Source organism: Mytilus galloprovincialis, chromosome 9, assembly GCF_965363235.1.
Source record: "Mytilus galloprovincialis chromosome 9, xbMytGall1.hap1.1, whole genome shotgun sequence".
Taxonomy (NCBI): domain Eukaryota; kingdom Metazoa; phylum Mollusca; class Bivalvia; order Mytilida; family Mytilidae; genus Mytilus; species Mytilus galloprovincialis.
Genome location: NC_134846.1, coordinates 22414645 through 22442065, shown reverse-complemented (window position 1 = coordinate 22442065; position 27421 = coordinate 22414645). Strand labels below are relative to the sequence as shown.

Here is a 27421-nt window from a genome sequence, read left to right as displayed (position 1 = left end):
ATATTATATATATCAAAGAATTACCTTAGTTATGGTATTGAAGAAAAAAAAGATTTCGTTTCAAAATGAAATTGTACACAGCATGACTAAGGTATTTGCTTGGTTGATAGATTATCTAGGTGGATAGAAAACATTGTATATAGTCTACAACTAAATTGAGCGTCCTCGTAATGAACTTTATACATGTGTACTAAACATAAGCATGATAAACATCTTTCATATACAAAAGCAAATGACAATCACATGGTTTGGATTTTTCGGTCCATCTACTAACCCCAATTAAAACAAGATTGAATATAAATTAATTTTTTTTTTGGTCAACGGTCAGAGGAATACTGAAAGACTAGTATAATGAGGTAATTTTTTTAATCCAGTATTATGTAGTTCAAGATTTTTCTTAACTAGCATATTTCTTTTTGAAATTTATTAGATAGAAATAGCGGTCGATTATAACAGAGACCTGTATACTTATCTGTCTATACAAAATGGGGGGTTGATTTTTTTTAGACATTTAGATATACTTTGTGAAATTAAAGATAAAACATCGTACTCGTATTTGATGACATATCAGTGTTCGAATGTTTTCACAATTATTTAACTAGCCAATCAGGTTTTTTTATGAAGGAACACATGTATAACCGAGAATACTTAATATGAATATTGCTATGATTTTAAGTTTGTTTTATTTCGTTCCATATATCACATGTGTCGTAGTTGAGATATTTTCTGATGACTTTTCCATTTAGATAACTTAATCATATTTTCTGTAGTTTAAACTCATAAATATCAACATATGATAAAAATTGTATTTTAATTTGAAATTTTCTCCATTTTTTTTTTTTTTGGTTGTCTAAGTTCATTTCCTGGTATTAAGTATATGATAGTAATTTAAATTATTTTTGAACAGCGGTATACTTCTGTTACCTTTATTTATTAAACAATTATACAATTTCTATATCAATCCCGTCCGTGTATATCTACGCATATCCTCAGGACTACACACAATCTCAGACGCTTTGATACTTTCTCTTCATCGTTCATTGGCGACAATTAAAAAGATTTATAAACATAACAAATAACACCATTCGTTTGTTTAACTTGAATTGTTCTTAGTTAACCTTGATGATATGTATTTCTTTTAGTGTTTTTCTTATATCGGATAGATAACCACTGACTTTGCCTATTTCCGCAAAACAACCATCGCATTTTTTTTTTGTCATTGTGGTTGTTTCTTTTGTCTAACTAAATATCCTGGTGTTAAATAAAGGCAACAGTAGTATACCGCTGTTCAAAACTCATAAATCCATGGACAAAAAACAAAATCGGGGTAACAAACTAAAACCGAGGGAAACGCATTAAATATAAGAGGAGAACAACGACACAACACCGAAAAGCAACACATATAATGATAATTTATGCATTAATACGATCATATACAACACACTATTTCTATATAAATCTAATTATTGCACGTAGTCAAACGAATCTGTCAATAAAAGAAAATGCTACCTTTTGATATTTTTTACGACAATTAAAAAGTCTAATAAATATAACAAAAAAAAAACCATTCCCCTGTCATTTTTTTTTTATTTTCAAGATATCATCGATTTGATGTCTTGTTATCAATGTATAGATATAAATAAAGCGAATTTACCAAAATAAGTATTTTGCTACTATGTTTTGCACCTGTTCGAAGTCAAGAATCTGATGTACAGGGGTTGTCCTTCATAAGTGTTTCTCGTTCTCGTTTTATATAGATTAGAAGCGAGGGTCGAAAGATACCAGAGGGAGAGTCAAACTCAATGCCTCTGCTGGTGGACTATTAGTCCCCGAGGGTATCACCAGCCCAGTAGCCAGTACGGAAAATACGGAATTTTTGTGTTATTAAAATTTGCTGTTACAAAATATTAGAAATTATTATAAATTAAGGAATGTATCTCCCTCATGCAAAGCTCTGATTCCTTTCACGAATTTGGCTATACTTTTTGGACCTTTTGGATTATAGCTCTTCATCTTTTATATAAGCTTTGGATTTCAAATATTTTGGTCACGAGCATCACTGAAGAGACATGTATTGTCGAAATGCGCATCTGGTGCAAGAAAATTGGTACCGTTAATTTTATTACTAACACTGGGTCGATGCCTCTGCTGGTGGACTATTAGTCCCCGAGGGTATCACCAGCATAGTAGCCAGTACTTCGGTACTGGCATGAAAATACGGAATTTTTGTGTTATTAAAATTTGCTGTTACAAAATATTAGAAATTATTATAAATTAAGGAATGTATCTCCCTCATGCAAAGCTCTGATTCCTTTCACGAATTTGGCTATACTTTTTGGACCTTTTGGATTATAGCTCTTCATCTTTTATATAAGCTTTGGATTTCAAATATTTTGGTCACGAGCATCACTGAAGAGACATGTATTGTCGAAATGCGCATCTGGTGCAAGAAAATTGGTACCGTTAATTTTATTACTACCACTGGGTCGATGCCTCTGCTGGTGGACTATTAGTCCCCGAGGGTATCACCAGCCCAGTAGCCAGTACTTCGGTACTGGCATGAAAATACGGAATTTTTGTGTTATTAAAATTTGCTGTTACAAAATATTAGAAATTATTATAAATTAAGGAATGTATCTCCCTCATGCAAAGCTCTGATTCCTTTCACGAATTTGGCTATACTTTTTGGACCTTTTGGATTATAGCTCTTCATCTTTTATATAAGCTTTGGATTTCAAATATTTTGGTCACGAGTATCACTGAAGAGACATGTATTGTCGAAATGCGCATCTGGTGCAAGAAAATTGGTACCGTTAATTTTATTAATACCACTGGGTCGATGCCTCTGCTGGTGGACTATTAGTCCCCGAGGGTATCACCAGCCCAGTAGCCAGTACTTCGGTACTGGCATGAAAATACGGAATTTTTGTGTTATTAAAATTTGCTGTTACAAAATATTAGAAATTATTATAAATTAAGGAATGTATCTCCCTCATGCAAAGCTCTGATTCCTTTCACGAATTTGGCTATACTTTTTGGACCTTTTGGATTATAGCTCTTCATCTTTTATATAAGCTTTGGATTTCAAATATTTTGGTCACGAGCATCACTGAAGAGACATGTATTGTCGAAATGCGCATCTGGTGCAAGAAAATTGGTACCGTTAATTTTATTACTAACACTGGGTCGATGCCTCTGCTGGTGGACTATTAGTCCCCGAGGGTATCACCAGCATAGTAGCCAGTACTTCGGTACTGGCATGAAAATACGGAATTTTTGTGTTATTAAAATTTGCTGTTACAAAATATTAGAAATTATTATAAATTAAGGAATGTATCTCCCTCATGCAAAGCTCTGATTCCTTTCACGAATTTGGCTATACTTTTTGGACCTTTTGGATTATAGCTCTTCATCTTTTATATAAGCTTTGGATTTCAAATATTTTGGTCACGAGCATCACTGAAGAGACATGTATTGTCGAAATGCGCATCTGGTGCAAGAAAATTGGTACCGTTAATTTTATTACTACCACTGGGTCGATGCCTCTGCTGGTGGACTATTAGTCCCCGAGGGTATCACCAGCCCAGTAGCCAGTACTTCGGTACTGGCATGAAAATACGGAATTTTTGTGTTATTAAAATTTGCTGTTACAAAATATTAGAAATTATTATAAATTAAGGAATGTATCTCCCTCATGCAAAGCTCTGATTCCTTTCACGAATTTGGCTATACTTTTTGGACCTTTTGGATTATAGCTCTTCATCTTTTATATAAGCTTTGGATTTCAAATATTTTGGTCACGAGTATCACTGAAGAGACATGTATTGTCGAAATGCGCATCTGGTGCAAGAAAATTGGTACCGTTAATTTTATTACTACCACTGGGTCGATGCCTCTGCTGGTGGACTATTAGTCCCCGAGGGTATCACCAGCCCAGTAGCCAGTACTTCGGTACTGGCATGAAAATACGGAATTTTTGTGTTATTAAAATTTGCTGTTACAAAATATTAGAAATTATTATAAATTAAGGAATGTATCTCCCTCATGCAAAGCTCTGATTCCTTTCACGAATTTGGCTATACTTTTTGGACCTTTTGGATTATAGCTCTTCATCTTTTATATAAGCTTTGGATTTCAAATATTTTGGTCACGAGCATCACTGAAGAGACATGTATTGTCGAAATGCGCATCTGGTGCAAGAAAATTGGTACCGTTAATTTTATCATAGATAGAAAATAAACCGACAAGGCCATGGCTAAAAATAAAAAGACAAACAGACAAATAATAGTACAGAAGACACAACATAGAAAACTTAAGACTTGACCGTTGGTTTCCCTGTTTGAATGGTTTTACACTAGTAATATTTTGTGGCACTTTATAGCTTGATGTTTGGTGTAAGCCAAGGCTCTATGTTGAAGGCGTACCTTGACCTATAATGGTTTACTTTTTATGAATTGTTACTTGGTTGGAGAGCTGTCTCATTTGCAATCATACCACATCTTCCTATATATAATTACAAATATTATAATTAATGTAAACTATCCTTTTAAGTAAGGCAATAACACTTATGTATTTTGTCATTTTGTCAAAAATAAACCAGTATTATATGAGTAAAATGTCAAAGGCAAAAACCTAGCTCTGATAAGTTGTTTTAACACATGACGGATTGGTCACATCTAATGGCCCCGCCGATTTATTAGCGTTCTCAAATGTGCAATGGTAGAAACTGGGAACAAAGTTTCCCTGGTTGTACTGGTTGTAATGATAAATGATTTATTCATTAATTATGTGGCCATTTTTAAGGAAGGCAGTCTGTTTAACCTTCGTCACTAACACCAAAAGCATGCTAAGAAACCGCTCGACGCTTTGTCTGTTTGACGAAGAACTTTAGGTAGATTTTTTTTTCACTTAAATCTTATTGACTTATATGAAATGGAACCATTTTAAATCAAGTCTGTATCGTAATAATGTTGAGTTGTAGAGAGTTAGCAGAATTAACATCTGCCGTGCCGCCATTTCTTGTAAGTCAATAGACATCACTCATTTTACATTTCTATGAAAATGTTTGATTTTATATTTGGGCTGCAGTTTGATCTTTTGTTGTAGCATGTTTGAAACTTTACGTTTACTGTGCAAGAACTCCTGTTAACTGATAGTTTTGAAATTTACATCACTTAATGCACAAGTATATATATATACAGTCCGCCAAAAGTTAACCACCACCTACTTTTATTGCATCGATTTTTTTTCAAATTTAAAAAATCAATTGTTCCTCGAAAAATAGAAAACAATCATATAGCAATTTTGCTAATGTATACCATAAACAAACCACAAATATAATTTTGGTCACTTATGAAGGTTCTATGCATATAGGTTTTTCGTTCATAGAAATAGTGTAAATTTTATTTTTTTACAACAATTAATCACCCAATACCATTAAAATTTTCTACACATAATCTTTGGTATGTTTGGCAAATTTAATGTCAATATTTGAGTCAATAGCATGTGTAACAACCTCATTTCCGGTACAGTTTCATAACACGACCTATCTTTCTCGGTACAAGCCTTCAAAACTTTAGTTGAGGAAATCTGTTGCATTAAACAACAAATGTCACTTTTAAATCGACAAACTTTTGTAAAGGTGAATCTCTGCGATTGAGATTTCCGACAATGGCATCTCAGACATGTTTGATAGGGTTCATGCATGGAGTCAAGGAAGGCCAAAAATTAGTGTAAATGGCTGGTTGCTCTTTGGACTCGGTTAAAATTCTAACCCTGCGTGGTATAGCGTTGTCATTCAGGTACAAGTGTCTTGACAATGTTGACGCAAGTGGGGGATTACTAAAATGACGGACTACAATATGTTAAGGCACCAAATCTCTGTATGTCTGTCCGTTTATGCTACCCTGCAGAATATGCATACCCAGCTTATAACGGTATAAGAAGCAACCCCGTACTGGAACACAACCAGCAATGCATGCAGTCCTTGTGCAAATGTTGTTTTTGGTCATAGGCCGTTTTTTTCCCCTGTGAAATTCGTATTATGGCGTCTTCTGGCAGTAAAGGAAACTGACTCCCATCTGACCAATGAGTGTTTTGTCAGGTTCTTATGTTCAAGCATAGATGTTCATTATCCCATTTAAACCTGACGGTAGAGTGCCTGCTTGAAGGTACAGGTCTCTATACACCACGACGTGCTCTTCGTTTGCCTCTATAAAGTCGACGGACCAATGTACGAACACTTACACGACCACCTGGAGAAACAGTGTATTTATAAACGCACATATGACCTTTGATAAAAGGTTGGTTGACTGCTTTATCGGAGTGCAATCTTTTTGGTCGTAATGAATTTTTTTTGTGTATGTAAAAGGTAATTCATAACACCAAACATTAATATTTTTTTTGCAATAGTTAAAAAAATATTGCCAGTTATATTTCGGTGGTGCTTAACTTTTGGCGGACTGTATATATATAAAACCCACGTTTTTTTGGCTTCTTATTATTACATCTCTCATTTAAAAAATCATTTGGCCAAACTTTTTTTTTTTTATCTCTGGAAGCAAGTTATTTTACATTTGGTCAGCAGATTGATTATGGTTGCTTGCGTATCAGACATTTTATATTAGCTGTGCAACCAATTTCTGTTTGCCGATAGTTTTGAATTTTACATCAATGATTTAAAGGAATGATCAGTCATACTTTTGTAAACATGTTACCTCAAGCAATTGCATTGAGCGGGCCAAGTGCAGTATTGATATTGTAAGACTAAACACTACAGTATGCAAAATCACAGACAATACGTGCTGCATATATATTGACATTGGTACTATCTATGGTATACAACACCAAGTTTAAAAGCTTCCATGTTTTTAAGTGCTCGGGAATAGTGATGGTAGCATCTGAGGCATCATTTTAGTACTTTACCGTTTTAATAAAAAAAAAAATTAAACAATAACATACACCTATATGGAACACGGGAAACACATTTATAGATAATCACAATGTGTATCGAGGATAATGATAGTTTATCTGTCGACCATTGTAGATGTACGGCGTAAAGTATACTTTACGGTCGATCATCATAGATGATTTAATTGATTTGACTCGCGCGCAGACAATGATAGTTTCTTCTTTGATAATGCATTAACAGTCGATAAGGTGAATTGTTTCGACAATGATAATTAACCTCGACCTAGTGATTTAAAACACGAGTCGTAAATTCGATAATTTTAAATAAAACCGGAAAGGCTTGCAAATTGAAAAATCGATTTTGATTGGCGGTCAACTTTTTTTCTTCTATATTTGCGTTGCGAATTGACGAAAACCACAACACTTCAAGCGAGTGGATGGAAATTAATTCCTTAAAACAATAGTAAAATTGAGAAAGGAAATGGGGAATGTGTCAAAGCGACAACAACCCGACCATAAAGCAGCCGAAGGCCACCAGTGTAACGAGAATTCCCGCACCCGTAGTTGTCCTTCAGCTGGCCCCTAAAAATATGTATACTAGTACAGTGGTAATGGACGTCATACTAAACTCCGAATTATATACAAGAAACTAAAATTAAAAATCATACAAGACTAACAAAGGCCAGAGGCTCCTGACTTGGGACAGGCGCAAAATTGCGGCGGGGTTAAACATGTTTATGAGATCTCAACCCTCCCCCTATACCTCTAGCCAATGTAGAAAAGTAAACGCATAACAATACGCACATTAAAATTCAGTTCAAGAGAAGTCCGAGTCCGATGTCAAACGATGTAACAAAAGAAAATATATAAAATGACAATAGTACATAAATAACAACAGACTACTAGCAGTAACTGACATGCCAGCTCCAGACCTCAATTAAACTGATTGAAAGATTATGTCTTCATCATATGAATATCAGGCACAATCCCTCCCGTTAGGGGTTTAGTATCATACTATCATAAAATATATGAGAAGAACATAACCCGTGTCATGCCAATAACTGTTTTTTTTTTTTTTTTGGTTTTTTTTTTTTTAAATTAATGTGTTTAGTTCCGATGCAAAGACCCTATAAGTGAATCAATATTAAAGCCAAAATATGCAATCTTTAATGACCTGACAACAGTATCGCAACTATATCCCTTCTTAGTAAGTCTGTTTAAAGGTTTTGTAAGCTTTTGAGGTGAATACTGACATTTTTGTGCTTTGTACAGAATATTACCATAAAAGATTGGATGTGAAATACCTGAACGTATAAGATGTCTGCATGTTGAGTTATATTTACGAATTATTTCCTTATATACCTCTTTCTAAACAATGTTGTGTGGATTCACCTATATAAAACTATTAATATGCTTACGCTTTTCCACGAAGAGAAAATTAGATAGATTTGACGAATATCTGATGCATTTACGACTGCGGTTATATTTGCATCTTGAAAAAAATGAATACAGACTAGTTTCAGATTTATTTCAACAACCCTAAATAAAAGTAATATATCTCGAACTTATTACACATTATCAAACATGTGACCTATTCAAGCGTTTTATCATACGAGGTTTATGTGAATTTTACAACAAAGCATTTACTTTATTTAAAACTTATCCAAAGGAATGAATATTACATCCCAGTTCCTTTGTTCTAACAGGGGTGATCTGAGCCGGATCACCCGTGCCAGATCACCCTAGTTTGAGTTTCTTTGTTATGCATGCTTTCCTTTGTTCTGTAACATTTTGGCGGGAATGTCAAAACTTATATAAAACTTATAATTAATTTTACGGAAAAGACTATCTATCAAAATTCACGTAGAAAAAATCCAGTAGATATGCTGGGATTCGAACTCAAGACCTATAGCATATCAAGCCACGACACATACCACTACACCAGGACGACTTGATACGAAATAATAGTAATTTGACATACTTAAAGGAAGCAAGATATTTTTATTAGTGGGGCGAGTTGTCAAACCTTTATTCAGTGGGGTTTTAACCTTTTACGTTAATTTGTGAGTTTTCAGACTGATTGTTCAATTTGATTTTACACTTTTTCAAAGTGGGGCAAGTCGGTAAACAAGATTGGGACGATATTTTTATAAAGTGGCGATATAGCGTGGGCCGATTGGCAAGTGGGGCGAGTTGACATTGTTTGATATCTACTCATCGTGTTTGGGGGTCAAAAAGGGTATACATCATATAGTAATATATAAAGTATATTGTTATGGTTGTGTGGCGTTCTAAACTAGATTTTATGAATTGTAAATGGTTTTTCGTCTAATCTAAAACAGCTGGGATGTAAAATAGTTATCCCAGTCGGACTTGGTGTGTCAGTGTTAGATCACCCTCTGGCCTCCGGCCATCGGGGTGATCTTACACTGACACACCGCGTCCTTATGGGATAACTATTAATGACATGCATATATACAAATACAAAATTGTAGTCACATGTTTATGACTCGGCGCATCGCTTTATTTGTCAACCCGAAAGTAAGTATGAATAGAGAATTACATAATTATCCAGAAGGATATTTACAAATTTAAAATCAAATCAAATCAAATAATTCTATTGCCATATAAATCAAAAACATGATCTGGGACAAACATAACATATATACAAAAATACACAATACAATATTAAAATACAAAATGTATCAGTTCAAATTATTGTTTTGGGTCTCCCGTCCTCAGTAAAGGAAACTGTATTTTTAATTTGACTGTGAGATGTGGGGTTTAGTATTATTTCAAGTTTAAGCATGTCATCTTTAGCAGTATCTTTCCACTCCGAACTGATTTTCATTAAGTCAAAATATTTGTTTCTATAAAAGTTATATTTAGGGCATTTGAGAAAGAAGTGTTTTTCGTCCTCTATCTCATTACAGAATTTCAAATGAGGTTATATGATTGTCGTATGCGTTGGTTTGTCAAGTTAATGATTATTATTGTATTGTGTGTTAGATTTGGATCAAAAACTCTTCTTAAAGAATGGCAACACCATTTCAACCTTTCCCAAAACTTGATAAAAATTTAATAGAGTAAAAAAAAGTTTCGCTGTCCTATTCTCTTGAAACAGAGTGGTCTACCTCAACAAAAAATAACCGTTTTGGTTTTCCTGGATGGGTCAATATATATATCAAGAAATTGTTAATAATTACGCGGCTTTAATTTAAAAAGTAAAATCACAAAAATACCGAACTTTGAGGAAAATTAAGTCCCTTATCAAATGGCAAAATAAAAGGACAAAACACATCAAACGAATGGAAAACAACTGTCATATTCCTGACTTGGAACAGGCAATTTCTTATGTAGAAAATGGTGGATTTATAGCTAGCTAAACCTCGCACTTGTATGGCAGTCGCATAATAAGATCATGTTTGTCTTAAATAAAAAACAAAAACAAAATTAAAATTAAAATTGAAAAAAATAATCACTGAAATTTGGATTTTTTTGCAGCAGAATATTGGCCAAAAGCGTGTTTTTTTTAGTTTCTGTAACGACAATTGTAAAGTATAGTAAAGAAACAAATACAACTATATAATTGGTAACTAGTTATTCGTCTGTCAAAATTCCATACTTTTCTTTTTGAAATTCTACCTAACACTTGATATAGGATTAATTAATTAATTAATTAAGTTTCCAGTTTTTAGGAAGGAAGTCTGTCATCAGTGTTCCCAACGACGAAAGGATGCTTAAAAACCGCATGTCTTTGTCTTTCCATCTGTATTTGATAGAAAACGTTCGCTTAAATATTAAGAAATGTAAAAAAAAAAGGTTCGTCTCTTTAAATCAATACATGCATCTTACATAGTTCTCAAAACTTATGTCATATTACACACGTTCGCTCAAAGTTCGAGTCTTCCGGACAATGTTTCAAATAAAATATACAAATGACAAACAAATAATTTAAGTAGTGTTTGAAAGGTAAATTTAAGTTCATTTCACTACGGGCAATACATTTTGCATTTAAAAGAGGTTTGATGGACCGTAAAAACTTCAACCCCAACTTTGATGTTAGTATATAGGACAATGAGCGTAATTCTTCCTATGTTCAATCACCAAGGTGTCAGTGATTTTATTTATCACCTGTGATTTACTATATCTACAATACTTGTTCCCCAAATAATGTACATTTTCAATTAGCTGTTTGTCTTTATTCCTCAACAAATCTCGACTTAAGTGTTTTTGTGTTTTGGTGAGACTAAACATAATATCTTTTTGGAGTCAAAATGGACGGTGGTCGTAAAATAAATGACATTTTCTTTGCTAATTTCACATTAATTGGCCGGTGTGAGAAAAATATTTCTCCTAGTGAAATATCTAATCACAGCTAATGATTAAGTAAGCCTTTTCGTAATTTATTTTACAATTCTATCATTTAGTTAAGTTTCCAATAACAAAATGTATTTTCCTTTTAATCCATACAAAATGTGCCATTTTGTCGCCACCTGTAGCTTTAAAAAATGCACGGTGACCTATTATTTTTATTATAGTTCTGACATCAGACTCGGACTTCTCTTGAACTGAATTTTAAATGTGCGTACTGTTATGCATTTACTTTTCTACATTGGCTAGAGGTAGATCTCATAAATATGTTTAACCCCGCCGCATTTTTGCGCCTGTCCCAAGTCAGGAGCCTCTGGCCTTTGTTAGTCTTGTATTATTTCAATTTTAGTTTCTGCTGTTGTTTTTTCTATGGTCGGGTTGTTGTCTCTTTGACACATTCCCCATTTCCATTCTCAATTTTATTGAACATATATCAATACATACTACGTTTTGGCAAAGTATGAACAATTTCTGTTATTTTTTTATTTAAGACACTCATACCACCTGAACTTTTAATCTCAATTTTAAATTATATCATATTTGTCATCCATTTGGTAATTATAGGTTTCATAGCGAGTGAGAATTAGATATCGATTGATACCAACTCGAGTTATTTAATTTCAATAATAATAAACGAGCCTATGGCGAGTTTATTATTATTGAAATTAAATAACGAGAGTTGATATCAAGCTATATCTAATTCTCACAAGTTGTTAAACCTATTTCTCTCATGGCAAAAAGTTGTTTTATGCGTGGCCTATTTGTTGCGAGTTGTGTTGCTACGGCCGTTTTTCTTTGCAACGCGTACTGATCTTTCTCTTATGGTTGGGGCCTGTTATCTAATTTGTAACAAGTGTATTGACACGTTATTTCTACAATAATTAACAAATACCTCACTTGTTGCGCCTTTAAATCTTCTTTTTATCAAATTTTATTACATTCTGAAGCGGCATAGAAGCCAGAAAACGCCCGGTGTTTATGTATGACACCGGAAGCATACCTATGACGTCACGTAGTGTAGGGACCAAAGAAGATAGCATCTTTTTCGCGGAATTTTCTTTAATGAAGATTTTACACTGAAATTGTGATTGAAATTTAATTATGAACTTGTTTTGCATTAGAATAGAGATAACTGTATTGTATTTGAAGCTTTCCGGACGTCCATCGGTAGTTTTACTGTCGCATACAGAGGGAAATTAAAATTGGAAGTTGTGCCAGTTATAATTGCCCTTTGCTCCGTTACATAACCGTACACGGGTTCCTTTCTTTATTTCTTCGTCCATGATAAGATTTATATTAGATAGTGCAGACGATAAAGCAGACGAAAATCGCGAAAACCGGAAGTAAACAATCAGTTGTCAAGAGAAAAAGTAGTCCCGGCATGACCTTTTCCAGTGAATAATGACCTGATCAACGGCCAATGAAAATATTGGAAATTTACGAGATAAGCCAATCAAATTAACGTAATTTTGATATCACTTTTCATATCACACTCCGTACGGTGTGATACGAAAAATATCTATTCACAGGCCCCAACCATGAGAGAATCATACCTAAAACTATTTATGCGCAATATTCCCCTACAAAGGCCGTATTGATCTTAATATAAACATCTGTATTTTGTTCTGCGGCCTGTTTAAATGGTTACAAATGAAGAACCAAGGGTATCTCAGTACATGAGTTAATGTTTATTTAGAAAAGAGAACTCGACAAAAGTAAAGAGAAAAAAAGAGAAGCCCGCAAACCGCAACCCCCAACCTGCACCCAGTTTTTCACATTCATAAGCTATATGTATCCTTGATTCAAATGTTTGAAAGACAAAGAGCGTTTCTTTCACATCCCGAATATGAAATAGAATAAAACGAATGTCACTATGTGCATAATATATGGTATCATTTAACATTCTTAACCATACTGTGTTATAATCAACCAAATTAGAAAATAAATTAGATAAAAATTATCAAGTATAAATCAAATAATAAACATAACAATAACAATTATCCTCACTTTAAGCACTACTAGTAAGTAGTAACATATATGATAATGTATTCATTTCAACATTCAACAGGGAAATGTTTGACTTATGTTAGTGTGACATTGAAATGAAGGACTGCTTCGTTGAAGTGTCAGTGTAACTTTGAAATGAAGGACGGTAATAAAAGCATACTGTGATATTTTCATAAGGTAATCGTTGTTGACCAATTAAAGGTTAATTGATTTACAAACTGTAGCATACAGTCTGAGTGACCACTTATTTACTTTCATTACATGGTTCAGCAAATACACGTACATTCGCTATTCGACTATCCATACAATATCATTTACAACAAGTTCCCACAAGTTATAAATTTGATAAAAAGTCGAAAATGATTTTGAAATTTAATGTAGAAAAGTAAATAAAATTCAACTTATTTCATAAGGCATGCAAAATTGATAAGGAAAAATGATTCAATAAGCCAACATTTTATTTTTAAATAATCTTAATTTATGAACCATTTTTGACACATTTATGACATATTGAAGGGTTATTTATCAACCAACATTGTATTGATTATTAGGACGATACACATTTATGGTCATATACTCAACCACAATACATCCTTACAAAACTTAAATTTACCCTTTCCAAAATGGGGTTCGTATATCTAGATTACGTGCCCTTACAACAGAATGATTATGCCTTATGAAACATATCGAGCTGTCATTCTGCAGATAAATGGTTTGATCTACACTTCTTAGTAGAAATTTAATGGTGTTATATGTCCACTTTTGATAACATTGGAAAACGCTTATAGTTAAAATCAAAATTATATCTCTCTTTAACCATAATACGACATTTTTACACTCTACTAGGTTTTGTCAGAACTACACTAAGCTATTTCATCACTCCCATTATATTCTAATGCTTTTTTAATTTAGCTGGTTCAAAGGAAAGTATTACATTGTATCTCCTCTATTTGTCATGTATTTTTGCTGATAAATGATTGCTATCCAAATTATATTAGTAATACTTTCATAAACTTCCTTATCTTGACGACAATATGTGCACAAAACAAACAGACATATTTGATCTTTATCACTTAAAAACAAATAACTATCTCAACAAAGAAAAGCAAAACGACATAAAGACACTCCATAGAAAACATGCATAAGTAAAAAAGGAAAGACAAGAATACAAAATGCCCATAGCACACTAGAGGGAGGAGGATGTGTAAATACATGGTATCTTCGTTTGAACTTTTAAGAAGCTGTCTGCTTAGACACTGGTAGTGTCAAAAATCATCAAAAAATTAAAACGAGTTTTATTAATGATTTGGAAGGAAGAGCCTAGTGATAGTTAGAGATGAAATAGAAATTTGAACTTTATAATATCAAAAATGTTGCTTTTCAACATGCAACCTTTATGACCCTAGAATAATAGTTATAGTATTGCTGCCAGATGCATTTTTTCGCATTCATGAGGCATCGAATTTAATTTCCCAATTCCGATCGCTGCTTGGCTGCATATTTATACATCCCACCTATACAAACAAACGTCATTCATTGGTCAAGTATGACCATCTTTCCCAGTAAAAATGATACGACAACAAATATATAAGGATCAGATTTTTGTATCTATTTATGAGAAATATTTTTTATCAAAAAACATCGTTATAATTAATAATTTCAACACATTATTGTCATTCAATTTCAACAGATCAGTGCACTCGGCTTCGGAGAATAACAGTTTTTTCTCTGAAGTCATTCAAAACTACGAATTTACCGCGTTTAATGGCAGTAATAAAATTAAAAAAAAACCTGTCAACATCAAACAGACTTTAATGTGTCTAGAGGTCAAAATCTAAGTACAATTTGTTAGATTATCCAAGTTTCAGTGTCAAACTAGAACGTAACTCTAATAGTGATTTGAATTCAACCAATTTAAAGGGGTATTGCGTAACATCTATTATAACTCAAACATATCTGCGGTATAGGTATATGATCGCCTTGATTGCCGTGGTAGGTGGTACGATTTTCGACAGGATCACCCAAAATACTGTAAAAAGTGTTCGCATTTAGTTGAACGAACAATTAGAACAAAAATTACTGAACACATTTCTTTATTAGCTAGACTTACAACCACAAAGTAAGGGAATTGACTAAAATAAGACAGTATTAATAGTGATGAAAATGAATAAGATTAACTGTGAAAATTATCGCATGTTCAATAGAAATATATTGCTCCTAGTATAATCAAAATGAAAGTATTTCACAATTATTCGACAGTAAAGATATGTTGCAAAGCGAGAGCAAAAAATTATAATTAGCTCAGTGTCACAAACGGAGCGGTAAAACCTTCAGATTATACAATTAATAAATGATTATGTTGAAAAGGTATATTTCGGTAAATAAAACTTTACTTTGATTTTACTATTTTCAATACTCTGTTCGTGCAAAACACTCAATATCTACTTATATGTTTATCGATTTAAAGCTTGCATACCTCTTAGCTAGATTAAGCTAATAAACATTGATACTAGTTATTCACTTGCAAGTGAATAAGTCGACCTCGTTAAATCCGCATTCATGTGAACTCCAATTTAACCCCGTAGAAAGAGCTAGAATAACGCATGCATTGTCCGTGTATGGGTATTTAAAGAAAAAGAATGTCAATATGAAAGTGAAACTAGGTAAATAATTTTATTAACTGGTTCGATCCACACAAAATCATTCTTATAAAGGTAAAAACAAAGATTAACATATTTGTTTAATCTACAATACAAAATTTAAAAGACCTATAAAACTCCTATTCCACGAGTTGCTTCATCTATTTATATCTATATTTATGTTTACATCGCTTATATGGTCATAGAAGGTCAACTCGATAGTTAATTAGATGGGCGTCTTTGCTAAAATTCACATGAAACGAAGCTGCATCTTATTGAGACCATGTCCTGTAAATTGTTTATTTTATACTTTTGACAGTTTGGAAAAATGTTTTATATTGTTATAAATAAAATATGATAATTTGAGTCAAATCGGTGAATATGAATTTGGTAGCTAGTGCCCCTTTAAGACTTATAATTTTTTCATCTGTTTATTTATTATTATATATCAGAAATACAATATAGGTATAGTATTTCAGGAATCGCACTATTTTCTGATACTCAAAGGGTATATTGGTGACAAACAGATGGTATTTTGTTGTACTACAAATGCGCCCTTAATATAGATATATTGTTTGTAAAATTGTATCAATTTCGTCTTTCACTGAACTTATACAGCTAGTTTATTTGTATTATGCATATTATATGAGGGGGCTTAGCAGAATTACTCGAAAGACCACGATGGCGACGGGACAGTCAGTTGGTGCTGTCCTTTTATATCACAGAAACATGTTGATATTGGCATTATTGTTATAGCATGCTGTCTTTTATTTAAAATCTAATTCCTGATTTATGTTTTTAATTGTTTATTTGTATGGCAGGATTGGAACATTACTCAAAACTCTTTTCTGTGTCGGCATTGCAACTGCCTATCCTAACTTCAAAGATATCCTACCGAATGGTAACGAGGTACCACATCCATGTAAAGCAAACTACGTGTGGCATGGTGTAGGCCACAACAATCCACTTGGAGGTGGAAGTAGAAACCAGTTTGGTTTGGATTTTAAAACAGCGGGATTGGTATGTTGAAAATATAACTTTCATACCACACAATTAAAATAGATAGATTAATTGTTGTTTGTTTGACGTGTTGTGTTTATCTACATATGACTGTATATGATATATGAAATCATTAGGATTGTTTTGTACAGCCTGACCAAGATGAAGAACAGAAGATTTAAACCATCTTTGGAGGTTTTATTAATAAGGATCGAAGTTTTATATTGAAGCAGACTATGCATGCAATAGAGTTTAAACGTAGGGTCTTGAACGTTCGGACTTCCTAAACGAGGCATTTTTTTTAGGTTTGCACTAGGTGTTCATAATCATGAATGTTCCTTATAATTGATGGTTCTTGCAGTTTATTCAAAGTGGATTGATTAGCCCAAAACTTTGATAATACACTTCAAGAAAAACATGTACAGGTAAAGTGATGCTTCATTGAGATAGCCGAAAATTTAGAAAAAATACAATGAACGGAACATTTGAGTATTCACATTTGAAGCACTGTTGAAACCTTTTTGGTCAAACATGTAAAACACATTGGGAAGAGTAGATGAGGTATGTCGCTTATTCAAAATATCCTACCTTACAATTTCATATAACTGATCATCTTATTCATTTTTATTCATCAATGATCATAATCCATTTTGCAATGACACCAGACATACAATTACATTTTTGACCTTCCGTTTTTACTCGAGTTGAACAGAATACAGAAAGTAGGCATGTATAAAAACAAATGCATGTAAAGAGATGCATCCGTCCGATTTGGAGGAATACGCCGACACGTATGTTAAAATTGGCCATTATTTCTTGTTCCGTGTGTAATAAAAGTTTCACAATCTGCGCATGGTCAAAAAGTTCGAGGGTTCGATCATGTTGTGGCTTATTGATTTGACCAACCATTTTTTCCACTGGCTACCGAAATAGGCTGTGCATCTCGAAGTAGGTGTACCTTACTGAATCATATCTAAGTATTTTGATCTTTATAGATAGATTTTATTTATTGACAGCACACACGGTAGAATCCTTTATTCTTATTCATGTCTTATTTGATTAAGTATACAACACTAATCATTGAAAGTTAATCAATCAACAATCAATCAGTGTTTTGGGATTAACTTTTGGTTACTTATCATTTATCTTTGTTTGTTTGTTTCTAATAGAAAGAATATAAAAGATTTGAACAAAAAAAATAATTGATAACATGTAGAAAATCGTTGGCTCTGTCGGATCTCGTGCATACAATCTCATCAAAGTTCATTTGTATTTAGTCATGGACACCTGAATTATGTAGAAAAGATTCTGATGGAGACGGACGAACAAATGGCGAAGAACTTGGAGATCCGGAATGTGTCTGGAAAACAGGAAGTTTCCCATCACGTTTATCAGATATAACACATCCAGGTAAGATTGAAAACTGAAGTGAGACATGTTTCGATCAGGAGGTCTTATGTTATTCTCGGTTATAACTGGAATTTGTTTAAATTCCGTTTTTTTTATAAATGGCGAAAATAAATGCTAGATTTTTCTTTACTAATATTTGCTTATTTTTTGGTCCTATAAGGCAAAATGTTGCATGCATAAGAGCTACCTTTGGTCATTCGCCTTTCCATCCGAATGTGGTTTTTTCAATCTTGAGCATAGGAATTCGTGGCCTCAGACACATTCTTCTTTTAGTTTCTTTGGTCATTTGTGTTTTATACTGATTGTATCGGCACCATTGAGTTAATATCTGATATCAAACACCCAAGCAATGAATTTATTTGATAATTATGACAATTTTCAGGAGTTTGTACATTATCAGATGGGTCCATCTGCGATGCTGATAAGGGAGGGGTAGATTGTCAAGTGGAAGATGGACTGAAAAACTGCGATGTTTTGAAAGAACCAGGTAAAACTCTTAAAAAACTGGTAGAGAACCACACACAGGTTTAAGATACTGAACAAGATTTTATTAGTTATTACTGTACTGTAAAAGACAAAAGAGACAAAGGCTATAGGAACTTGGCTTAGCTAACGAACCCCTGATACTGTTTACATCTGACAGATATATGGAATTTGTAATGATATATCAACTTAACGGCACAGGAACCCAACTACAAAGTCAATATATGTATCATGTAATAACAGTGGTCGTAACATAACCGCAACATAACGCCAATCCTGATAAAGCCGCGAGTGTTTAACGTTTTAAATATCTAAGAGATCATTTCGAAAAAGAAATAGAAAAAAAGAATATGACAATTTTTGACTTATTTCTTAATTACTTGATGATGTGAGGTTAAAGTTGCTTTGACAGCAAGCTGATACTTTGTGTCTAATTTCTTTAATCCAGACATTTAGTTCGTGCGATTGTGTTTCAGAGACATTAAATACAACCATTCGCTTTCCTGAGACAGCAGTGCCAGCTGAAGAAACAACGTATTCCTGTATGATCTTCAATCTTCCTTCTGACCAAGATTATCATCTGATGGCATATGAACCTAACATTGATAATGAGATGGTCATGCATCATATAATAATTTACGGATGTGATCCGAATGGTAGGTACAATGTGACAACCACACAAATATCATGCGACCTAATCGTTTTCTGGATTTACTATCGTTACAAATGTTCAATGCCGAAAATTTAGAAATCAAGGATGTATTAAAATGTAGTTATAAGTCTCAACAAGTCTCATAACATACAACCAAACAAATACATGTGACAAATAGATCATTTATTTAGATGTTAAACAAAACGGCCTCATATAGTTATGTACTCAACATGTTTTTTCAAGTGTATAAACATGGCAAAAATGTGCAAAGTTGTTAAATTTTACAATTACTTTCGTTTTACCCCCTCCCTTCAAGGTGAAAATGTAATATAAGTATATTTTTGAAAAATTTGCCATGAATGTATTACTTCAAGAAAACTTCAATCGAGGACAAAAACAATCATATTATTCATATGACATAATTCATAATATTCCTGACCAAGAGTATCCGTTGATACGTTTAAAAATGACAATTGTACCAATGTTTTAACTCACTCGGGAAAAGTTGACGTTATGTGAATTAGTTATAAGTGTCACATTTTGTATTGCACCAGTGTCCTATAGCGCTCCGTAACTATTTCAGCTTGACATACTGAATCTTATTTTTTTAAATTGACAGTGTCTTAAAGTTTCTTTTTAATTTACATATCAGCTGGCACTGACATTACTTTTGCTGTATACAGATTCTACCACTGCATCGAGTGTGATATGCTATTTATCCACTCGAGACATTTAAATATTTAAAATTTAACTGTAAAGATTGGATAAATATCGTATTAAGCGAGATTTGGTGGTGGCATCTGTTTCCCTAATGATTTTTAAACAATATGCAGACAAATTCAATACTTCTTTTCAAATGTGGCACGGTCGCCATTTTTCGTGCCGTCACAATAGGAAATTTAGAGGAAAGCAAGAAAATTCGACGTTATAATCGAATTTTGACCAATATAGAACTGAGATCAAACGATCCACACGTTGATTAAATAAAAATAATCAACATGTCAGGAAAGGGATAAATCATGTAGGAAATGAGAAGTATGGTTAATAAATGATTCTTTATTTTGAAAATGTTAATTACTATCGAGATAAAATTAATTTTCATCTGAATCGTCTGAATCTGAAGAAATTAAACAAATACATGTTTATACTTATATAGAGGACCCAGTGCCAGATGAACAGCTTAACACAGTTACCAAATGTGGCATGAGCGCAGGTAGTAACTGCAATCAAATGATCGGATTATGGGGGTTGGACGTCCTGGATATTGTATAGATGGACCAATGGGATTCCGTATTGGTCAAGGTGGATTCAAACAGGCCGCATTAGAGGTTTGATAGTAAAACAATCTTGACAATAGTATTTCACAAAAAGATATGATATACTACCACTCTTAGTTCCTTCGACGTTGTAGACATTCTTCATAAGCTTCACAGGCCTTCAGGCTTATCATATATAAATAAACTCATCAAAGATACCAGGACTAAATTTTGTATATACGCCAGACGCGCGTTTCGTATACAAAAAGACTCATCAGTGACTCTCGAATCCAAAAAAGTTAAAAGGCCAAATAAAGTACGAAGTTGAAGAGCATTGAGGACCGAAATTACTAAAAGTTTTGCCAAATACAGCTAAGGTAATCTATGCCTGAGGTAGAAAAGCCTTAGTATTTCAAAAATTCCAAATTTTGTAAACAGTAAATTTATAAATATAACCATATCAATGACAAAAGTGCTGACTACTGGGCTTGTGATACCCTCGGGGAAATAAATCTCCACCAGCAGTGGCATCGACCCAGTGGTTGTAAATAAACTCATCAAACTTATTTCATCTCATTTTGAAATTTTCTGTGAACAAACATAAATAGATAGTAAAATTCATCACCCTGACCATAACGATTTTTTTGTTTTTTGTTTCAAAGGTTTCGATGTGATTCAAATTTATGTTTAACTTAAATTCCTTATTTAGTTTAATCCAAGTTTAAATAGTTTTTAAATAACTGGATTGCGTCATATATATATATATTACAAAAACATTATTGTGTCTTTCGAAACTCAAACCAGTGACGTCTGTGCAAAAAGGCAGTGCTCTAACCGGCTGAGCCCTAGCTCATAAACATACGGTTGGTTGAATGTACTAAGGGAAACTATTCAGTCTCACTATAAAGTCACGGCAACAGGTTCATATCGCAATGCCATCAAAATTATATTTCGCCATTATAATGAATCGAATGTGTCAGTTAATCATTTTTTTAACATAATTAACATAGCAATCAGCTTCGTCTGTGTCACCGTTTAGGCTAGGCCTTGGTTAAATTATTTTATTTATTATATGGATAGTTTTGTCCCTCCTGCTGATAACGGCTATACATACAGAGCAAACTTTTTACAATTTCTTTTTTATTTTACTGATAAGAGGACTTATTTGTTTACATTTAACAAATAGATACAATCTTATTACCTTTTATAGACATGAACAACTACATCCACTTCATTTGAAGTTACATGAGTAGTTGTCTCATTTGCATTCATACAACATACCACATATCAAGAATTTTATATGTCAACCTACATAAGATAATATGAAACTTTGATAAATGCCGCTTCAAAAATAAATAAAAATGCATCAATAAGAAATCTGTTCCATTCAAAGTTTTCTTGTTTTGTACTGATTATGGATTTATTTTATTTCATTTTTTTTTTGTGGCGGACCAGTGGACTGAAAAATCTACTGGTCCGGCTTTAAATCTACTGGTCCTGCAAACATGACATTCATTTGACAAACACTAATATAAATGCTAGTTGTTTACATTTATTGTCATGGTTTCTTTCAAGAAATCGAGAGAGTCTTATTCCTGTTTTTAATAAAGGCCTTGATAATCTCAATGAAATTTCTAACCCAATTTAATAAAATCAAACTGATAAATTGCTTAGACATTTTATCCTTCACTTTTATTTCTGATAGAAACATTTTTCATCGAATTTTCGTGGTTACCTATACCCTTTTTTAATAGCTTAGAAAGTTTTCAAAAATAAATAAGAGTTATTATTATAACTATAAGTGTGTGATAACATTGTGTGAGGGAATTCGATGTTCATTTCAACGCATTGTATGACAATACCACTATACCAATCGAAACGAAATGTTTTGCAGTGTTTTGAGAAAGATTTTACTTTTTAGTCACGTATTGTGTGTGAAACATTTTAGATGTTTAAAAGGACGAATTTTCTGTAAAAAGTCAATAATTATGTAGACTTTTGAAGCCCAAACTTTGTACTGCCTTAAATACATAAATGAAAGATCCAAAAACTATACCCATACAGAACAACATGTTATGAAATGATAGCAAAACGTTTGGTTGATAATTTTAATCCGTTATTGCCAAAACATAAACTTAAACTATCTTACATTTTCTCCCTACCCAGTTTACCACTATTACTTTTTGTGATGTGGACCGGTCATTGTTATTGAATCTTACGCAATCTGATTGGATTAAGTTATTATTAGTTAATACATTCAAACTGTTAACGCTTTTCATACGTGACTGTTGCTTAAATCAGAAAGTGCATGAATGTGTACAGTAACTTAAATGACTTTCAAACTGGACAATGGGATGAGTCCATGTTATGTTTCATCACTGAAAGTAAAGGTATGAAAGGTTAGAAATGCCAATTCCGTGATTTTCAGAACATTTTCCGAATACGAAGCAGATGAATTATTTTTTGATAGCCAATTGTGGCGAAATATGAAAAGGTATACATATAAGACGTTTATGCCAACAAGTCATTTTTTGAAGAGAATTTGCGAAATATATTTTACACACGGCTACGCCAAGTAAAATTATCATTTTTCATTGGAATATGCTAATTACAATTAATCCCACACTAAATGAGTCATTAAATAAAGTCGAAATGTGTCCGATCTAACTATATGTGGACAAGAAAAGTCAATACGATCGTTTAAATGTCAATTGCGTCTACCTCAAAAAATTGTGTTAGACACTATAGAAGTTTATCAAAGAACAATTGGAAAAAAGACAGAAAATTCGATCATAAAACCAATAATAGTCGACAAACACAAAATACCCAAAAACCCTAACAAAAATATGGGGTTTAACGAAAAAAATAATTATTTCAAATAATATTATTTATCATTAAATTTGATTAGTTGATACATTAATGTTTAATCCCGATTCATGACCACTATACAGCTGTTGTTTGTTTATGTTTTTCATAATTGTTTTTTACTCATTTGTTTTTACATAAACTAGGCCGTTAGTTTTCTCGTTTGGATTGTTTCAAATTGTCATTTCTGGGCCTTTTATATGTGACTTTGTTGTATATTCTTTGCTCATTTTTGAAGGCCGCACAGTTGTTTATTTCTGTGTCATTTTGGTCTTTTGTGGCGAGTTGTCTCATTGGCAATCATACTACATTTTCTTTTTTTATGTTGAAAACAAACAACGAAAATAAAAACTCATTTGTTATAAATTATAATTTTGTCATTTCATAGTTTCACTGGAACAATCCGCAGTTAAAATCCAACTGGAAAGATTCATCGGGAGTCACTCTTTATTATACTCCAAAACTCCGAGCAAATGATGCTGGTATTATGTCGACTGGTCAGATGAACCTTGAAATTCCACCTGGAAAACAGAGTTACACAGTAGTTGGGAAATGCCATTCAGAATGTTCGAGGAAATTAATACAAGCACCAATTAACATATTTTGGGCTAAAAACCATATGCATTATTTAGGTAAGACTTTACTATTATTAGAAAATCTGTATTAAAATATGCTTTGTGTTTCTCATTTCAATAACGATGTCAATACTATTCGAATTTGCATTTCAAAACATAAGAGATAAATTTTGTTAATACCAAATCAAAACTGTTTTAATTAAGATGGCGACTTTGGCATATGAATTAGTTAAACACACACTTTACAATAGTAGTAGTTCCTTGAATTCATTAATCAAACTAGCCCCTGAGTCCTGGTGATTTTGTTATTATTGAAACTATAGGGACAAATTTATCATCATCTGTAATTTAAAACCAAACTTAATTTATTGATATATACATTTATACTGCACTTTTCTATTTGAGCATTCACAATGCGTTGACTGTCTATTACCATGTCATATACAAGTAATTGACCCGATACCACTTTTCCTCATGAATATTCAAATAGAAGTTGCCGAAATTATGTTTAATTATTCATACGACCTCTTCAACCTTTTCTTGCTTCCAATGTATACAACGATGCGTGTAACGACTCAAACTTGTTTCTTTAAAAAATTTAGGAAAAACATATTTCACCTGTTAATATTCTTTGTTTGCAACCTATAAATCATTATGGTTTATGCTTATTGTTGATAATTAGTCCATATTTAAACGAATTCGTTCACCATGGATTGCAGGTAAAGTACGTTTTCAAAGTTGGATTTCACCCAATATTTAAATCAAATAAACAACATTAACACATTGAACGACAACTGAAAATGTTTTTTTTTTTATATTGCAGTACCAAGACAATAATAGTGCATTGACTTGACATATCCACGATATAAGGATTCGGCCCGAAACGGGTTAAAACTCGGCAGAGCCTCACATTTCCTGATATGTCAAGTCAATGCACTATTATCGTCTATATACATATGCGAATTCATGGTTCTTCAATCTGTCGAGACATGTATTTATTTTTGATTGAACAAGGTTGCGTTTTCTCAGACTGGTAATCACGTCTTTATACTAATTCCATTGGATGTTGGGTTTGCTTTAGTCGTAGACATTTTTTGTTTTATTAGTTTTTATTTGCTTTGAACTAGCTGTCAGTAGCTGCGCACACTCTCAGATCTGTACTCCTGGTATTTATTTGAAGGAATGTATGAATAAAATGCCACGTTCTGTCTCTTTTTTGTTACTTGTTTTATACGACCGTTTAAAACGGGACGAACTATTTACCTCTGTTGTTCGTCCATCCGTCGATTGCTTTTTTTTGTTCCTTTGTCTGTCTGTTTCGACGACCCTTAATTCGTCTTCAACACTTTGGACATGAACACAAACCAGTTTCACCAATTGTCTTGAAATGTTACGTTTCCTAGTTATGGAATTTTATAAATACAGAACTGGGTGAATGGCAAGGCGCTTTGTTTTGCTTTGAAACGATGTAATGACGTCGTTACACCTGGTTACGCCCCTTGGTGTTATCTGACTTGGAACTAGGTGAATGGCAATGCTCTATGTTTTTGCTTTAAAACGATGTAAAGATGTCGTTACACCTGGTTACGCCCCTTGGTGATATCTGACTGGGAACTGTGTGAATGGCAAGGCTCTTTGTTTTGCTTTGAAACGATGTAATGGTGTCGTTACACCTGGTAACGCCCTTTGGTGATATCTGACCGGGAACTGTGTGAATGGCAAGGCTCTTTGTTTTGCTTTGAAACGATGTAATGATGTCGTTAAACCTGGTTATGCCCCTTTGTGATATCTGACTGGGGGTAATGTTTATGTACTACAATACTAAATAGTCACATATACTTGTGTTTGAAACCGAAACAGTAACTAAGAGTTGACAAATAAATTGATCATTTTGTTGTTAAAACATTTCAGGACATGAAATGAATATTAAGGTATACAGAGACGGTGTTTATTACACAGAACTCACAAATGAAGTTATTTACAACTATGACAGTCCTGTAGAGAAAACGTGAGTGTTCAAATCAAGTATGTTGTAGCTATAAAATCTTTAAAAAACAGAGTTATAACATAGTTATTGTTCTTGCTTTTTTTCTCTATATATAATACAAACTTGGCAATGTATTTCGAAATAAGTTTGTTTCAGTGGGGACTTAATTACGGAAGCGTATTAGGGCCACACATTGTTTTCCCCTATCTTTGCGTTATGACGTAAAGTTAGGGAAACAAATAAAAAAAAATGTTTGGAGCTAATACGCTTTCGTACTTAATAGCAATTACCTTTTTTACTTATTCGTCCGTCCAACTGATTGTCAATCTAACAGTTTTGTCACAGGTTGCACACAAAGATATTGAACAGAACAACTTTAAACTTGATCATTTGCTTGACACTGACAGTGAATTGTTTGGCCTTTTTCGGATCTGATAGAAACCCGCTTCCTATTTGCAATATTAATATGATGTTTCGTAATAATTCAGTTCTACTAAACAGAACGTCTTCATATTTGGCCAGCAACTTTACCATGTTTACAGTGTTAAGTTTGAGACGACTGCCTTTTGCCTGTTGATACTCTGCATCATGCATCAAATTGAATGAAAACATTTTTCTTCAAAACTATTAACAGATTTACTATATAATTGATCAGCAGTTTGTTTATGATATGCTGTGATGTGTGAGTCCTTTTTAGACCCGTACTTGTTTCCTCATATTTTTAGTTACATTTTTTGGGGGGGCTTAATATTTCAACGCTATCAGTTTTGACAACGTCAGAATAACAATATGAAAATATGAAGCATAATATTCGCTACCGCATAAGAAATTTGGATTGTGTATAATTTATTCTTGACCAATAATATAACTGGCATAGAGTCGATTTACAACTAGTCTTATATTAACGATATCGATACCTATCCTATTGTACTCTCTAATTGTCCTTAGAGCCATTATTGCAATGTCTACCACTCTACTTTTTGGTATGTATTCTAAATTATAGGATTTTAGTCATATCTAACATAAACATTCAAAGATTCAAAATGTAAATTAAAAAAAAAAACGTCATTTAATATGTTATAGGTACTCAACTGCTGTTCAAGTGCTACCTGGAGACGAAATTGTAACAACATGCAAATTCAAATCACTTTCCAGACCAAAGACTACGTTTTTTGGTGATGCTACAAGTGATGAGATGTGTTTCGGATTCCTGGCTTTTTACCCTGTTGCAAACATGCCGTTCTCTACGTGTACAGCATGGAAAG

The 27421-nt window shown here is 33.0% G+C and overlaps 1 protein-coding gene across 1 annotated transcript; it reads left to right on the top strand.

The window, feature by feature from the left end:
• The first annotated feature begins 325 nt into the window (after positions 1 to 325).
• On the top strand, positions 326 to 27421 carry LOC143044631 (uncharacterized). Its single transcript, XM_076216692.1, has 9 exons — positions 326 to 356; positions 16751 to 16949; positions 18206 to 18338; positions 18721 to 18825; positions 19298 to 19477; positions 20630 to 20801; positions 23983 to 24226; positions 26081 to 26177; positions 27240 to 27421. The coding sequence occupies exons 1-6, from the start codon at positions 352 to 354 to the stop codon at positions 20743 to 20745; spliced, it is 738 nt and encodes a 245-aa protein (XP_076072807.1). The 5' UTR covers positions 326 to 351; the 3' UTR covers positions 20746 to 20801; positions 23983 to 24226; positions 26081 to 26177; positions 27240 to 27421.